We start from the raw sequence: 18,218 nt of genomic DNA on the forward strand, positions 1-18,218 counted from the left end.
CAACCCATTGCAATCTAGTTGCTGCCCTTACAACTATTTAAAAATCTAAAAAATATCAATAAAACTACCAATAAAATGCTAATGTCCAAATCCAATGGACTAGTTGTGCACCTCAATTGACACCTCGAATATCATTTGACACTGTTAACCACTACTACTTATCTATAAACAAATATACCAACTCACTTATTTTTGTGCTTTGTAAACATAAAAAATGTGTTAAAAGATAAAAATAATAAGCACTGCTTAACCATAAGCATCACTAACATTTTTACTTATTTCCTTCAAGTCTCTTTTTCTATGTACCTATAAGTATAGAAAAAATGGATATTACATTTATAAATATATATTCTACTCTTTACTTATAAGTATCTTCCCTTGGCATTAAATAGATATTTGGGAAATGATCTTGATCACTACATAATGTGTTTTATAGACGGACCATAATTTACTTAGCCTTTGTCCTGTTGACATTTAGCTAGTTTTCAATTTTCATTAATATATCTAGCTCTCTTATAAACATTTTGAGAGACAAATCTTTGCCTCAGATTCTTACTTTATTTATTGATTTTAGAGAGAAAGAGGAAGGGAGAGAGATAAACATCGATTTGCTGTTCCATTTATTTATGCATTCATTGGTTGATTTTTTTGTATGTGTCCTGACCAGAGATTGAACCTGCAAGCTTGGCATATCAGGACAAAGCTCACTGAGTATGCTCAGGCTTTTCTTTTTCTGGTTATTCCACAGTATTTTTGTCCTCAGCCCCTTAAATGCCCCACAGGCATCTCAGACTCATAATGTCCTAAATTAATCTCATCCTCCATCTTAAACTTGCCTCAATTTTTGGTTAATGACATCATCAACCACCCAGGTATCCCAGTCAGAAACCTGTATCTTTTAAGATGACTTCCTCCTCTCATCTTATCAGTGACTAAGTTTTTCCAATTCACATCTTAAATCTCCCAAATATATCCACTCCTCTCTATCTCCACAACCAGTGCCCAATCTCAAGCCTTTATTATTTTAACACTCATCACCAGTCTCCCTGCCTTGTCACCCTGCTCCATTCCATCCTACATACTGCTTCCACAATGCTCTTTCTAAATTGCAAACCGGACGGTGTTACTCTTTAGACTGAACATCCCTATTCAACTTCGTCTCTTGCCCTTTCCATCCATTCCCTTCTCTTCAGTGATATGGAACGATCAGAATTCCTCACTACATCTAAACTCTTTTTCTGCCAACAGTATGCCTCTTCCTTTGTCTTGTGAATTCCTGCAAATCCTAACATAGTAAGGTAGCCTATCGGAGTGTCACTGCATCCTTTTCCTCACCTTTATCCACTGATTACACTTTATATAGAGTTTTATTATGACACATTACAGTTTTATAATTCTTGTTTAACAATCTCTCTTCTTCACCTGAGATGCTGAAGGTCAGATACTATGCCATTCATTTTTTCAATCCCCAGCACTAGCATAATCTGGAATGTATTAGGCCCTCACATGTATGGAGTAAATGTTATTTTTGATAGCAACTTAAAAATTTCTTTCCATCTTCTCCCATCATCGAATTATTCACCAAGTTCTATAATCTCAGTTCTATCTAATATCTCTGTTACTAAATCCTCCTCCATTTCCCATTTCTAAAGTTAACAAAACTATTGTAACTGCATTCTGAGATTTGGGCGCTTCTACAAAACAGGCCATCTTCAGATACTGCTGACAAGTATCTTTCTAAAAACACTTGGTTACATTATGTAACTACTTAAAGAAAAAACAACTTGGATGACTACCCACTGTGAGTTGGAGGTGGTTATTTCCCAAGAAAAAGGAAACAAATCATCCACTGAGAATTAAAAATAATTAAATGAAAGCATAATGGGAAGACATAGCACCTACCAAATCAGGGCTTTGTCTATTTAAACATAGCATTTAGTAACATTCAGAATTCAACTCCAGCTCAGCTATTTAGCCTGATATCCAACGCACATCCTGGTCACCATCCTTCAATGTGCAGTTGTGGCTAGAATGCCCCATCACCCAGCAAATTCCTATTCATACTTGAAAGCTAGTATCAGTTATTACCTGGTTGCTCCAAGAGATAGTGTAAAGGAACTTTAGGCTCTCTCCATAATGTTCATCAATCCTCCCCAAGCAACCCAAATCAAAATAAATTGAATAAGATTATATTTTGGTATGGATTTGGTATAGAATTTTTGCAATCACATCCAAACTAGTATAAAACCATCTTTTAAAAACATTTCTACTTTTATTGACTTGTAAAATACAATCTAAGTAAAAAGCAAAGTACTTTTTATACAAGTGCATCTTCAAGACAAGTCTCCTAGCCTATGCTTCCAAATAGATTGCAGCCACTAAGCCTCTTTATAGAAATTCTGAAGCAGTCATTATTACTTGCTCTAAGAAGCTTTCTGTAATCTCTGACAAGCTGTTCATAGCTCCTCTGTCTGAGCTCCCACAATTCTTACCATCTATAGCTGTTATCTTACCAAATAATAGTATAATGTTTTATTTCTCTCTTAGTTGCTTTCACTAGGGTAGTTCATCCAGGGTTAGAACACTACATCAATTTTCTCATGTGTAAAATAAAGATAATAAGAAGACATTCTCACAGAACTGCTGTGAGCATTAAATGTTATGCATATTTAAAGCACTTGGTACAGTGTCTAACATAAATGCTAAATAAATGTTAGCAATTATTTTTCAATATGTTTGTTGAATGATGAAGAACTAGCCCAAAGAGTCCCACAACAAACAAGCTGGTAGATGTACCATTTACAAAAGAGCATGGTAAGAAAACACCCATGTTCTGAAATTACCGAAGGGACCATTCCCTATAGTCTATTTGCAGATGAGAGATGAAATTGAATAGCTTTTTAATGTATAGTAGTTTTTAAAAAGTTTTAAAGACATTGATGCTGGGAAAGAGATAAAGTTTCAATTATAAATTTCGGAACTCCTGAGGTCATTTAATGAAAATAACACTTGATCTTCTGGCCAAGATGGAGGCATAGGTAGATATACTTCCTTCCTTGCACAACCAAAAGAAGGATAACAACCAATTTAAAAACAAAAACCAAACCAGAACTGCCAGAAAATAGAACTGTATGGAAGTCTGATAACCAAGGCATTAGAGAAGAAAATTTCATCCACATAGGTAGGAGGGGTGGAGAGGATAAACAGCAAGGCAGCAGCTGGCAGAATGGACAGTCCCACATTCATGTGTAGGTAAACTGGGAGAACAACTCAGGAGAAAGACAGACTGAGCAACCCAGGGTTCCAGTGCCAGGAAAAGAAAACGTAGAAACCTCTGGCTATAAAAACCTGTGGGGGTTGTGGCAGTGGGAGAAACTGCCAGTCTTATAGGAGAGTCCATTGGAGGGGCCCACAGGGTCACAGAATATACACAAGCCCACCTACCCAAGAATCAGTACCAGGGCAGCACCTGGAAGGGTGCAATTCATGTGAGGGAAGCAGGGGAAGTGACTGAATGTGGGTGAGAGATGAGCAAGCAGCATTGTCCCCTCCCTGACCCCTCTAGCACATACAGCACCACAATGCTGCAAGGTGGGTTGCCCCACCCAAGCAAATACCTACGCCTCCGCCCCTTACAATGTAACAGGTGTGCCAAGACAAAGAAATATGGCCCAAATCAAGGAACATATCAAAGCTCCAGAGAAAGAACTAAACAGTAAGGAGATAGCCAACCCATCAGATGCGAAGTTCAAAACACTGGTAATTAAGATGCTCAGAGAAATGATTGAGTGTGGCCACAAAATAAAGGGAGTGAAGGCTACAAAAAGTGAAATAAAGAAAAATATACAGGGAACCAACAGTGAAGGGAAGGAAACCGGGACTCAAGTCAACGATTTGGAGCAGAAGGAAGAAATAAACATTCAACCAGAACACAATGAAGAGACAGGATTTCAAAAAAATGAGAAGAGGTTTAGTAACCTCCAAAACAACTTTAAATGTTCCAACATCCAAATCACAGGGGTGCCAGAAGAAGAAGAAGAGTAAGAAATTGAAAACTTATCTGAAAAGTAATGAAGGAGAACTTCCCCAATTTGGCAAAGGAAATAGACACACAAGTGCAGGAAGCTCAGAGTCCCAAACAAGTTGAACCCAAATAGGTCTACACCAAGACATTTCATACTTAAACTGCCAAAGATAAAAGATAAGGTGAGAATCTTAAAAGCAACAAAAGAAAAGGAGACAGTTACCTATAAAGGAGTGCTCATAAGACTATCAGCTGATTTCTCAAAAGAAAGTTTGCAGGCAAAAAGGGGCTGAAAAGGCGTATTTGAAATCATTAAAAGCAAGTATCTACATCCAAGATTACCCTATCCAGCAAAGCTATCATTGAGAGTGGAAGGGCAGATAAAATGCTTCTCAGAGAAGGTCAAGTTAAGGAGTTCATCATCACCAAGCCCTTATTATATGAAATGTTAAAGGGATTTATCTAAGAAAAAGATGATCAAAACTATGAACAGTAAAATGACAACAAACTCACAACTATCAACAAGCAAACCTAGAAAAACAAAACAAACTAATCAAACAACTAGAAAAGGAAGAGAATCACAGAAATGGAGATCACATGGAGGGTTATCAGCAGGGAGGGGTGAGGTGGAGAATGGGGGAAAGGTACAGGGAATAAGAAACATAATTGGTAGGCACAAAATAGACAGGGGGAGGTTAAGAATAGCATAAGAAATGGAGAAGCCAAAGAACTTATATGTACAATCCATGGACATTTACTAAGGGGGAGGGAATGGTGATACCAAGCAGAGGGGGATAAAGCAGAGAAAAAAATGGGACAACTATAATAGCATAATCAGTAAAATATACTTAAAGAAAATAACACAAAATGATTTCACATTTGGAGAAAAAGAAAATGCAATATCTTGGGAATTTATGCTGTCTCTGACATCATATATTAATTCTTTATACTATAAACTATCTGTAAATGTATTTGTTCTCACATTTTATAATAAGAATCAAATGAAGTGTGTTGTGGAGTAGAAATACCATCAAACTGAAATGAGAAATACTGGATTTAGCCCACAATTTAGCTGTGGGATCTTGGGCAATCTTTTAAATCCTCTGGGATTTAGAAAGTCATCCTTTGGAATTTGAAAGGATTAGACTAATGCCTAAATCTAGCTCTAAAACACAAGTTCTTACAATAATGCATTTAACCTTTTTCTTATTTGTTTTTTAATCTTCATCTGAGGACCTGCTTATTGATTTTAGAGAGAGGGGAAGGGAGGGAGGAAGAGAAACATCAATGTGTGGTTGCCTCCTGAGTGCCCCCTCCTGGGGACCTGGCCTGCAACCCAAGCATATGCCCTGACAAGGAATTGAACTGGTAACCCCTTGGTTTGCAGGCTGGCACTCAACCCACTGACCCACGCCAGCCAGGGCCAATGCCTATTTCTTGACTCTTTGAATGAATGCCCACTGCAGAACTTTCAGTTAAAAAAGGCATAACAGATTTATGGTATAACAGGTTAGTAGCTAATATTTACATAAGTTTTTAAGAGTAACAACTGGTGTGCATTTATGATTTTTGACATTCAATATACAGATTCTCTCTATTGCTAATCATTTGAAGATTTGTTCATTTAGAAAAGAAATTCTAAACCAAAAAGTTTCTTTACGTCTGACATATTTTAGAGAAATTATCAGTTACAAAGCTTTTCAGAGAGGCTAATTCTACTAAATGTCATCATCAGAAGGGCCATGTCCACCAATATCAAATAGGCATCCAAGTGTTTACTCCCCAGTAGCATTTTTAGGAAAAAAATTTTATCTTTGCCATGCTACAAAAACTGCAGATTGAAAGACAATTTGATCAATATCTTATGGAAGCACAGTATATAGACACCTGGAGAAGACAAACATACATGTGTGCATACACAGTTTAACTGAGTAACTTGAGTGCCTCATGTATCCATTTCTGAGTTAATATTTAGTGCAGGCATTTATTGCAGGTGCAGTTCCAAAATATCTCTACCATGGAATGTAAAATGGGAGTAATTAACTAACTATAAAGGGAGTCTATATTGGTAAAACAGAGGGAGAACTTTCCCACTTCTTTTGAAAAGGGCAGATGTCTCTCTCTGGATATACCCCCAAAATTTAGAGATAAAAAGAATTCCATTTCTCTGTTTTATAACAATGTAATTGAAATTTGAGATGCATTTACTTCACAATTTCCTAGACCTGAACTATTAGGAAAGTGAAGGTTTTTTTCTTTCTTTTAAAAAATTATTTAAAAAAAATTTTTTTTCAATTACAGTTGACATTCATTTTATGTTAGTTTCAGGTGTGCACAGTATAGTGGTTAGATGATCATATACTTTATAAAGCACTCACCCTGATAAATCTAGTGTGCATTCAACACCACGCATAGTTATCACAATATTATTGACTATATTCCCTATGCTGCAATTTACACTCTTGTGACTATTCTGTAACAACCAATTTGTACTTCTTAATCCCTTCACCTTTTCACCCAGCCCCCAACCCCTGTCCCCTCTGGCAACCATTAGTTTGCTCTCTGTATCTATGAGTCTGTTTGTTTTGCTTGTTCATTTATTTTGTTCTTTAGATTCCACATATAAGTGAGATCATAGGGTATTTGACTTTTTCTGTCTGACTTATTTCACTTAGCATAATGTTCTCAAGGCTTTTTTTCTATACTCAGCCACCAGCCTCAACCACACCAATTCACCAAGCTAAGTCTGAATGTTACTCACTGGTTAACGTTACATAAACTGACACAAACACAATATATTTTTTATTGTTAAATTATTATGTTACCATATGCAGAGCAAAAAGTAAAAGAACAGATCTACTTGTGCATTCACATTTTCAGTTCTTGAATGGTAAGTGAACAAATGATCAGTTAGGAAAGGAAACTGAAGGACGGGCTTCCTTATAGTCTTCTAATTTTTCCAATAATAAAACATGCTAAAAAATTTTAGAAAAACTTGTTTTCTACATGTGATATCATATTAATAAACAAACTATGTTTACTTCAATAAACTGTAAAGACTCCCTCAATAGTAAGGGCAGTGCATCTCTAGCTAATGTAATTATCATTTGGATATAACATAAACATCCAAAAATAAAGGGGTGGTACAGTTGAGTATTTTCCAAAGTGTTAGTACTCTTAATGCTGAGTTTCCAGTTCCAGAATTGTCCATTCCCCTTGGGGTGAACAATCTTCAGAGGAAAAACTAGCCATGGTGATGCTTGCAGAGGAATCAAGTGGAGAGGTTAGTTCACTCCATCTGTTCAAAGTGTCAACATGTGCTTTACCCTGAGGTTTTGAGCTGTCTCGTGCTAAAAGTAGTGTCTGATTGATTAGATACTGTGCTAAATTTAAGTCTTCAGGAACAGAATTTGTAATATTTAAGTTTGAATCCTGTTCAGAGAGCAGTTGCTTTAATAATGTCCAATCTTGTTTTGCAAAGTGTTGATCATCTTCCAAATCCATGTCTGTGATATGTATTTCTGATTCCATTTTCTGCTCAAATGCTTCTATTACATCCATCTCGTACATTGGAGAGAGGGTTTTTGAAGGTCGATGGTCATACATGTAGGTTTGTGCCAGTGTATCACAATCATCTATGTCTCCTGAAATAATTCATAATACTACACAATGTAAAAATTGCACATGTTGGTACCCTCAGAGTTCTGTAACAATGTAATAGTTACAGTCCAAAAAAATCAACAAAAAACCCAGAATGGGAAAAAATAATATTTATACAAATTGACAAGATTTTTGAGGCATTCCTTTTTCTATCTTAAAAAAACAACTCAAGAATGTTTAGCAGCAAAATCAAAATTGGCAACTAACAATAATTTTCAATAATTTGAAAACTTGTGATACAGAAAACAACAGAAATTATTTAAACATAAGCATAGAATATGCACATATATCTAATTCACTACAATAAAAACTTAAAGAAGAAAAAAGAACATGGTTATTTGATGGTGACTTTTAGGGTAAGTCAGTTCCAAAAGGAGAATGAATACATTTTATCTAAAGCCTTATTTGTATATTGCACATGCAAAGGAGGATGCAAGCAAGGACAAACAAAAAGGTACAACTTTAAGGAGCTCCCTATTCTTGTGATTTTGCTGAACAGGGGCTATTGATCCATATTTTTCTTAGTTCTAATATACAATAGCTACTCGGTCAGTGACTATTGCATATTTTAAATTACTATACTAAGGAAGACAAACACAAAACAATTAAGACAGAAAATCATCTATACATATGAAGTAAGCCTGGTCTATTTCATATATTATCATTGCTTCTAAATATAATCTCTTTTAAGGAAATTTATCTTTTTACTTGAAAATTTTAGAATAGAATTATAGTGACCCTTAAAGTCTTGATCTTTGTAAAATGTATATAAATTGTAATAATTAATCTAGTTAAAATAGTTCAATGTTTTTAGTTACATAGTACTATAGTTATTGCACAGACTTCTTAAGATATATACTAGCATAGTCCATAAATCATATCTAATGTATAATAAAATTTCTAATAGTCAAGAATTCCTATGTTAAATTAGATAAAAATAACTAAATAATAGCAAACTAAGTTTTTCTCTTTATTCTTTTATGTAAAATCTCTTATGATTAAGTTAGCTCTAATAATCAAAATTTTTACTAGATATTGATTCTGCACTAGGATTTTAAGTGAACAATAAAGAGTAACTAGTTAATTTTAATATTAATAGGAAATTAAGTTTTCATTTAAAATTTGAATCTGTTGCTTAAATAATTATTCTAACTAAAATATAACATTCAAGGCTAAATACAACTTTAAAATTTTGTAAACTAATTTTCTTATGGATTTAACATTTCTATTTCTGTACATTACCTGCAGATAAAGCAATATTAGCTTTTTCGGTAGCTGTAGAATGGCTCTCTTTCACTTGACCTCCCTGAGGCAGAAGCTGACTCCGACAGGAGTCCAGAGATTTTGTAGAGCTGTTCTTTGGTATGTCAGAATTGGGTTCTCTTTGATGAAGCTCCAAATGACATGGTCTTTCTTGAGATTTTATATCACCATCTGAGAGTTTGCTGTGTTGCTGAAAGTCATTATCTACAGTGCTTCCATTGCTTACTTTTTTATTTTCCATAAGAAGATGCCTGCCTTCTTTGGGCAGGACATCAATGGTATACTTTTTTTCTGTGACGGACGTACTCTGTTTATCTTTTCTTGAAGGGCCAATACTACTAACACCCAAGAGAAAGCTTTCCTTTTTACATACATTGTTGCCTTTATCTTGTTTACATTCTACAATACTACCTTCATTTCCCTGTACATTTCTGGAATAGCAGGTCCTTCTAGGATGTTCATGAGAAAAGCCATCAAAAACATCAGAAGGTGAAAGAGAATCTACAGAAGGCCGAAAGGGAGTATGGACTTCCCCTTCATCAGATCCCAGTTCTTCACATTCATCTACTGAAAGTAAAACTGACCTTTTAAATTTTTTGCTTGTAGAAAACTCATGACTTTCGTTTTCAGTTGCATCTTCAAAAGCTAAGTTAATTATCCCCTGAAAATGCTGAGGAGCTGAATTAGACATAGAAAAATTTTCTGCAACATTTTCAGCTTCAGATCTTTCATCTTCTGTTTCATCTGCTGAGGAAGAAACTTGATCTACTTCCTGAGCAAACTGGACACTGCCTCGTAGAATATTTTCTTTTTCCCTAGGGTGGACTATTGTAGATCGAGACCAAATTTCTGGCCTTTTTCTAGGAATCTCATCATCACTTGTCGAATTAACTTGGAAAGGATCATTACTACTTTGCTTTTTCATTTTCACTTCAATTCTTAAGTTACTATCATATATTTTTAATTCTTCAGGAGTACTAGTATCACTGCTACTTCTTCCAAGAAAATCATGGCATAGCATAGTGCCACATTTAGAAATACCTCTGTCATTTGACCCATCATCATCCTGAGACCCTCCAGCATCATAATCTTCAGACCTGGGCTTTATGTCATCAGAGGATGTGGTAGCACTGCCACTGTCAGATTCAGGACTGTCTCTCTGATGCAGAACACTGGTACTCAAATTCCAGTCACTCGTGAATGGAGCTTCTTTATTTTTCTCTGGAATTTCTGTTGCTTCCATATCTTTAGGAGAATTTTTTCCTGATATTTGTTCTAAAAAACACTTGGAGGAACTATCTGAGTCTCCTGTAGCGTATTTGTCTTCATTCATGGCAGAGTCATCAGATAACTGACTAGGAATTGTCTGCTCTACATGAAATGTAGGTTTTCCATCAACTTGAATAGTATGTAAGTTATCCATTGTCCTTTCAGGAACACAAGGTACATCTTTCACACATTCAATGCTTGATTTTTTGTTCATGTCTTTTCTCTCTACGTGTTTCTCCTTATCTAATACTGAATGGATTTGCTCTGCATTTGTTGAATCCAAATCACAAACTGGATTAGAGTTCAAGAGGTTTTCATTTGGATTTAAAATCATGGATTTTATGGCAGTGGTGCTATAAAATTCTGGATCTATATTTTCACTTCCATTAATATGACAGTGTAGTTGAGCTGGGTTGCAGTGATCTATTTCTCTGTGACTGGACAATTTTGTTTCAATTTTTCCAGAACAAATCTGTCTTGATTCCAATTCATGTTTTATTGATTTATCCATATTTGAAATCTTTTGGCATTCTAATACCAATTTCTCTTTTTCTTGATTGTTTAATGGCTTTTGTGGGCCAGGTATGCATAATGACTGGAATGCTTCTATATCAATGATTTCAGCTGTGAGGTTAATTAGAGGTTCATGAGGCTTCTGTTCAGTAACAATGCCACTGTTGTTACTTTTTTGGACAACAGATGTTTCACTTTTTAAAGACCTTTGAGAAGAAGATTGAGCCTTCAATATGACCTGTCCAGGAACCATTTTCTGTTTTGAATCTTTATTATTTAAAGTTTCACCTTTCTTAGATTGATTTACGTTTTTAGGTATTGCCACCATTTTTGCATTAACTTTAGGCAAAGTTGTGTGCCCTTGCTTGACAATTTTTCTCTTAGGTGTTTGTTTTTCTGTTGTACTGTGGTCCAACTTCGTTACATTTCCATCAGACTGCCTTGAAGATTTCACTGAATTTGGTGAGTCTCCTTGGCATCCTATGAAAAGAAATTCAAAAGTGTAATATACCTTTCAATTTTTGAATAAAATTATTTGTTTTTCAATTATTTTAGAAGAAATAAAATAAATAAAACAATGGAATGGTAACATACCTACAATCAAATGGACAATTACAGAATAGGAGTTAGTCACATAATAAAATAAAAAAGGAAAATATTTTTTTCTTATACCAAAAGAACAGCCAGGGACTTGCCTTTGAAGTTTTTCTGGGGGGAAAAAGACTATATTCCATACAGCTAAAAAGGGGGATCAAGATTAACATAAAATAGAAATATTAAAACTGCTGCATTTTTTTCCCTCAACCATGAAGAAAACCAATTTCTTTCTCATAACCAAATCATTATTATTATTGTAGCTCATTAGGGTTAACAACTTAGATATGCAGTTGAAACTAAAACTGGTAACTGAAAAAAAAGAGGATTCATTTTGGGAATCTACTTGTTTATACTGGTTCAAGTCCTAGAGATCACATGTTGAGCCCTGTCAAACAGAATTACCAAATATTTTGAAATATTTAACTTTAACTAGAACATGAATAATTTTTCTCTGCCTTATTTTTTATTTACTTTCAGTATTATTCATTATGTAACTCAACATTGTTTTTAGGATTTTACAAACTACTAATGCATATAACAAATTAATTTTTAAAATCAGTTAGTATGTTAGCAAATTATGCAATTTGACTGGCACTCTTTTCTTTCTTAGAATGGGGAACAGATTCCAAAGGAAATATTCTCCCTCCTGTGAGGTTGTGGAGAAAAGGGAACCCTAGCGCACTGTTGGTGGGAATGCAGACTGGTGCAGCCACTGTGGAAAACAGTATGGAATTTCCTCAGAAAACTAAAAATGGAACTGCCTTTTTATCTGGAAATTCCACTGCTGGGATTATACCCTAAAAATCCTGAAATACCATTTCAAAAGAATCTATGCACCCCAATGTTCATAGCAGCAAAACTCACAATAGCGAAGTGTTGGAAGCAACGTAGGTACCCATCGGTAAATGAGTGGATCAAAAAACTGTGGTACAGTGTAAACTGTGGTACAGTTACACAATGGAATACCACACAGCAGAGAGAAAGAAGGAGCCCCTACCCTTTGCGAGAGCATGGATGGATCTAGAAAGCATTATGTTAAGTGAAATAAGCCAGGTGGTGAAAGACAAACACCATGTGATCTCACCTTTAACAGGAACCTAATCAACAAAACAAACAAACAACAAGCAAAATATAACCAGATACATTAAATTAAGAACAAACTGACAGTAACCAGAGGGGAGAAGAGAGAGGATAATGGGGAAAAGGGGAAGGGTCATTAAGGAACAGGTCTAAAGGACCCATGGACAAAGCCAAAGGGGGTTAGGATTGAGGGTGGGAGATGAGGATGTGTGGGGTGGGGGGATTGGTGGGGGGAAATGGAGACAACTGTACTTGAATAACAATAAAAAACTATAAAAAATAAAAAGAAAATTTAAAAGTAATAAAACTCAAAACAGAGAGAAAAATTCTTCCTTCTATGTATTATAGCTCTCTAGACTGCACCATTACTTTTTAAAGAAGACTTTAGTGCTGATTTTGCAGATGGAATTCCTAGTTATCAAGGAAACTTTGAAGAAACCTGGCCATAATATATAAAAGGACCAGAAATGCAGACAGTAGGGACTCCCTTAATTATTTCTCTCACAAAAGACAATAAAAACCAAACCAACACCCCAGAATACCAAAATATTGCACTTCTTTGAAATGTAAAAATATAAAATCTCATTTCTACAGCATGAAACAAATGTAAAATGAGTGAAACCATGTTATATATTGCTTTTTTGCTGCTCAAGTTCCAATCAGAGTTCTGCTTATTCAATTTAAACAAGGAAGGAACACCAGGATTATGTCAGGTTTACCTTGAGTTTTAGCAAGATTAGATGGGGCATTCTTTGTCCTCTGCTGAGCTGTAGCGCATACATTGTCATGTCCTCTTTTCTTCAAAATTGCCTGTGGTACTGGATCACTATATCCTTTGCTAGTGACCTTCTTTAGCACACTAAGAAAAATGATTTGCATTCAGTATTATATTGAAATTCCCAAACATGAGCTTTTAAAAGACCCATACACGAAATAATTTTTTCTCAAAGAAATAAAAAAATATCTCATTTTTGAAAATAAAAAGACCAGATGCCCATATGTCTTTAAGGTTATAAAACTGTAGATCAAGTATGATAAAGCAATGTATAATCAAGTATGACAAATGTAACTTATTTGCATCAATCATTTTGCATAAATATACTTTTTAGTAAATAAGAAATGTTTTAAACTGCTATGTAAATACTTTAATTTTTCTAACAAAAAAGAAGATATTTAAAAATATTTAGCTAGAAGTCAGTATATAATTAACTTTCAGAGAAAGCTAACATATATGTAAAACAATGAAGACTTACCTATTATTTATATTAGTTTCTTGTTCATGAATGCTTTTTTTATTGGAAGTTCCATTGGTAACTTTTGAAACAGGTTGAGATTTTACAGCTGTAAGTTAAGAAAAAGGAAGTCAAGAGACAGAACACTAAATATGTAACAATTATGTACAAAGTCATTGATCAGATAGATACTGTATACAAAATTAAATGGCAACATGGGAAGAACTGTTTTCTTTGTTTGCATGAATACATGTAAGTAAATACTTTTTTTTTTTGCATTGAAACTAAATAAAAGTCCCAAACAAGTCATTTTTTCTAGGAACTTTTAACTGTCATAAGGTATTAAAGATTAGAGTGCTAAAACCCACCTACAGTGGAAGTTTTGATACTTTCTACACTGTTTTTCACTGTCTGTCCTGGAGATGCACAAAAAGATAGTTTATGACCAGATGGCTTCTCTTCTGTTGATCCATTTTCTTTTGGTTCATCCAGACTTTCAGTGGAAACCAGTAATTCCATACTTGAATTTGTAGATCTGCTGGAGCGTTCTATTATGCCAAGGCATGGAGAATCTTTTCCTGTCTTCAAAGGCTTTGCTCTGGCTTGCACATTTAAGTTTCCAGTGAGTACCTTGGGTCTGGCACCTGTAACTTGTCCTTCTTGATTTCTCACTCCTTTTCCGTTTAATGTGTTTTTGTATCCATTTGCTGCTGCTGTTGCTGATCTTTCCACAACTTGTCTAGATGATATGTTTGCTGACTTTGCATTATCACTGTTTTCTGTTTTGGGTTTTATTATTGCTTTGGGCTTTCCAGAAACATTTTTCCCTGCAGATTTTAATTCTTTTGTAATCTTAGATGCTGTTTTTGTATCACCCTTCTCTTTTAAGTCATCATGCTTCGAAGTTTTATTTATAGTATTTCTATTCATACTTGATGAATGTCCAGATGCTCCTAGTCCATCAGATTTCATCTTTTGATTAGTAGAGGGACAACTCCAACACTTTTTCTTATTATTTTCTCTCAAAGATTTGTTTTTTATAACACCAGAGTCAGAAAGTTGTCTTCTTTGCTACAAAGAAGAAAAAGTACCTTGTAACTTGACTGAATTCTTTGACATACAAATACTTTACATTTTAATAAGCCCGTTTTGCAAAGAAAATGAACCCTAGCAAAGTTTGTATTATAACTTAGATCTACTCAAAACTTGAATTTTCTTTGGTCATTTTGAGCAATACTTTCAATGTGTCTTTGATCACATTATCTGAATCAAATGTAAAATACAGCACAAAATATTTAAGGTCTATACTATTTTAAAAGACATGTCACTTTATGAAGTTAAGATAGGGAATTAATACCTAACAGGGTCTAGATGCCTTGAGTGAACGATAACAATATCCAGTACTTTTAAGGGTCCAATCCCAGGTTCTGTGCTAAAAGCCTTTTCATACATCATCTCACTTAATCCTCACAACAGTACCATGAGATAGCTCCTGTTGCTATCTCTATTTCTTAGGCAAGGAACTGCGGATTAAAGCAGGTATGTGATTTATTCATGATCACATACTGATAGGGATGGAACAGGGACTTGACCCCATGATTTACTGCTTTAAGTAGGTAGTCATCCTTACGGTATAATTTGAGAGACTATCTAGATATTCACCAAAAATTCTCTCTTTAACCCAAATGCCAGAACTTTTATCCTCTGTGGTAAGAATTTTCTTGGAGTCCTCATTTAAAAAACAAACAAACAAACAAAATTCTGAGAACTATATCACATCTGAAAAGTCTGATTTTTAAGAGAAACAAGATAGTAATACAGGAAAAAAAAAGGCAGTAATAAAGGATTGGTTGTCTGGAGGAAGTGGAGGAAAAGGGGTGGCTCCTAAAAATAGGTGAAATAGGTAGAAAGGGGAAAATGGAAAGGCACTGAAGACAAATGCACCTATTTCATCATTTTGTTTAGAACCAACATTGATATGGAAGGGAACAAAAAATTTTTAAAAACTGGTAGGAATTTTATACAGAGGGTAGAGACTGATACTATTAAGTGCAATTTCTAGGATTCTGTGTAATATTTATAAAGTGTAAATAGGCTTAGGTCTCATTTTTTGTTTCCTTAATAAATCTTAGCCAAAAATATTTTTATTTAAAAAAATTCTTTATTTTATTCTTTATTTTTAGTACCTTAAACCAGGTGGACCTCTTCCCACCTATAAAACCAATCCTACTTAATCTATTTTACCATATTCTATCTATTTTAAAGTATCATGTTATGGGCAAGATCTCTATTCCACTCTTTTAGAAATTTTACATTAACATAAGTACAAAATGATGATGATTCAATGTATATGCATTTATAGGCATCCTCTAACTTAGCTCTAAAAAATTTACCTATATTACCTATACACAAATGGACAAATTATAATGGTCACCATATGCTACTGACAAATGAAGAAAAAGTAGGTAATCCCCTAAAGCAATCCTCTTGGACACCTTTTAGGTTCTAGTACTATTTCCTCTTGTTTTGATTTTTAGCTTTTTGATATAGAAAAATTTAAACAATGAAAAGAAGATAGAACATTATAATGAATCCCCATGTACCTATTACCCAGCTTTAACAATAATCAACTCTGGGTCAATTTTTTTTAATATATAACTACCCCTATTTTATTTTAAAGCAAATCCCAGACATCATATATTGGTACTAGCAATCTTTTAAAACTTTTTTCTCTGCCTTATTACCTTTACTTTTTTTGGAGAAAAAAGTATTTCACATTATAATAAATACACCAAGTAATTTATGTGTGTGATAAAAAATAAATAACAAAGTTTACCATCTTAACCACTGTTAAGTGGGTAGTACAGTACTGTTAACTATACACTCCTTGTTGCACAACAGATCTCTAGAGCTTTTTCATCTTGCAAAACTAAACCTACAGCCAATGAAAAGCAATTCTTCTTTTCCCTGTCCCTGAAGCCGCTGGCAATCACCATTCTACCTTCTGTTTCTAAGGGTTGGACAACTTTAGATACTTCATGTAAGTATACTAATTAACTTTTAAAGTAAAACACAACTTGGTACTAATTGACTTTTTCACATGAAATATTTACCACATGAATTAAAATCTTAGTGTAGAGAAAACTGGGACAACCAACATTTTTCTCTTGTAAGAAATAGGTTAATTAGAAAAATAGACATTGAATTAGGTCTAGAATTCTAGACAGTTTCTGATCTACTGGAATAGCTCCAATATGTTCATTGCCAAAAAGGTTTTCAAGGAAATAAAGAGGGTGCAGAATATTACACTTTCTATGCCAGCTGGATATCAAAAATTAACATCATTTAAAAATGTATGAAATGTTCACTTGATTAAAAAAGACTCAAAATTATTTCTATTAAGAAATAGCTTTAATTAATGTAAGAATAAATTTTAAAAATTATTTTGAAGTATAAGATAATGAAATTTAAATTATTTACTATCCTTTTTCATTTGGACCTGTAAAATTTTAAAAGTTTACCTGAGAGCTACTGAATATAGGCTTTTTACCAAGTCTTCGATTATCACCTTTGTCAAATGCAGCTGTAAAAAGAAACAGCAATATATTTTTATAGAAGGCAGTATTATGAACACAGAATTAGAGAGAAAATATATGATTAGAAAAAAGTTATCTCTCAGTAGAAAATAACTTTAAAATAGCTAAAACCAATCTAACATACAGATAATTCCCTACTCTAGTAAAACAAATATTTTTAAAGAACCACACTTTCATTCTTATTTTCTGATTCCTATGAATTTTGTTATTAAAATTAATAAATGAGAACTATAAAATCTTACAGAAAAGATTCATACATTTATAAAACAAAAATTTTCTGAAGCTGTAAAATTTTAGAAATAACTGGTTTCATTTAGTATTCCAAATTTTAAAAAATTACAGATTGTGGCAAATGTAATATTTTATAAACTATTAAATACGACAAAAATGTTTATCCTAAGTTATAAAATTATTGTTGGAATTAACCATAAATATTATCTGGTTTATAGTTATAGTGTGAGGAAGGAAGAAAGAAAAAAACATAAGGTTCTTTTAAAAGTAAAACAAGAAACAATTCTCAAACTCATATTCTTTTTAGAATTACATAAACATTCATTTTATAGATTAGGTTGAATGGCAACTATTAGAGAACTCATGTTTACATTCTTCAAATAAGAATTTGAATGACATCAGGAAAATATATAGGAATAATGGTATAAGAGCTATGAATACAGTTTAGCTAATGCATTTTTGCCTTTTGAAAGTTATGGGGCTCTAAAATATACTTTGAAGAAATACATATAATTTCCAAAAATTACTTTTTTATTAAAGCAACTGTAGAAAAATACATTAAATTATCTGTAACTCTACCATGCATCTTCTAATATTTCTATTCTATAGAATCTGTCCTATACGATAAAGCAGGATCCTAGAAATGGCACTGTCAGGACTGACTTATAGTTAGCAAATGACTTTGCACAATAATACACAGGAAGAAATTAATGTACAATTTCTCCCAAAGATCAGTAACTCAAACTAGAATAA

The 18,218-nt window shown here is 33.8% G+C and overlaps 1 protein-coding gene across 2 annotated transcripts in view; it reads right to left on the reverse strand.

Moving 5' to 3' along the window:
* Window positions 1–6,810: 6,810 nt before the first annotated feature.
* Window positions 6,811–18,218, reverse strand: part of BTBD8 (BTB domain containing 8) — an 88,736-nt gene continuing 77,328 nt past the window's right edge. Inside the window, exons 13-18 of one of the 2 annotated variants that reach the window (XM_045847158.1) lie at window positions 17,160–17,221; window positions 14,007–14,709; window positions 13,660–13,747; window positions 13,126–13,265; window positions 8,927–11,209; window positions 6,811–7,668 (exon numbers count right to left, since the gene is read on the reverse strand). In XM_045847158.1, coding sequence (XP_045703114.1) covers window positions 7,202–7,668; window positions 8,927–11,209; window positions 13,126–13,265; window positions 13,660–13,747; window positions 14,007–14,709; window positions 17,160–17,221 — 3,743 coding nt within the window. In that variant the 3' untranslated portion in view covers window positions 6,811–7,201. The remainder of the gene's footprint in view (window positions 7,669–8,926; window positions 11,210–13,125; window positions 13,266–13,659; window positions 13,748–14,006; window positions 14,710–17,159; window positions 17,222–18,218) is intronic. The other variant, XM_045847159.1, reaches the window with a different exon arrangement.

The sequence above is a fragment of the Phyllostomus hastatus genome, unplaced genomic scaffold, assembly GCF_019186645.2.
Source record: "Phyllostomus hastatus isolate PE091 unplaced genomic scaffold, TTU_PhHast_1.1 phas_contig_524, whole genome shotgun sequence".
Lineage (NCBI taxonomy): Eukaryota > Metazoa > Chordata > Mammalia > Chiroptera > Phyllostomidae > Phyllostomus > Phyllostomus hastatus.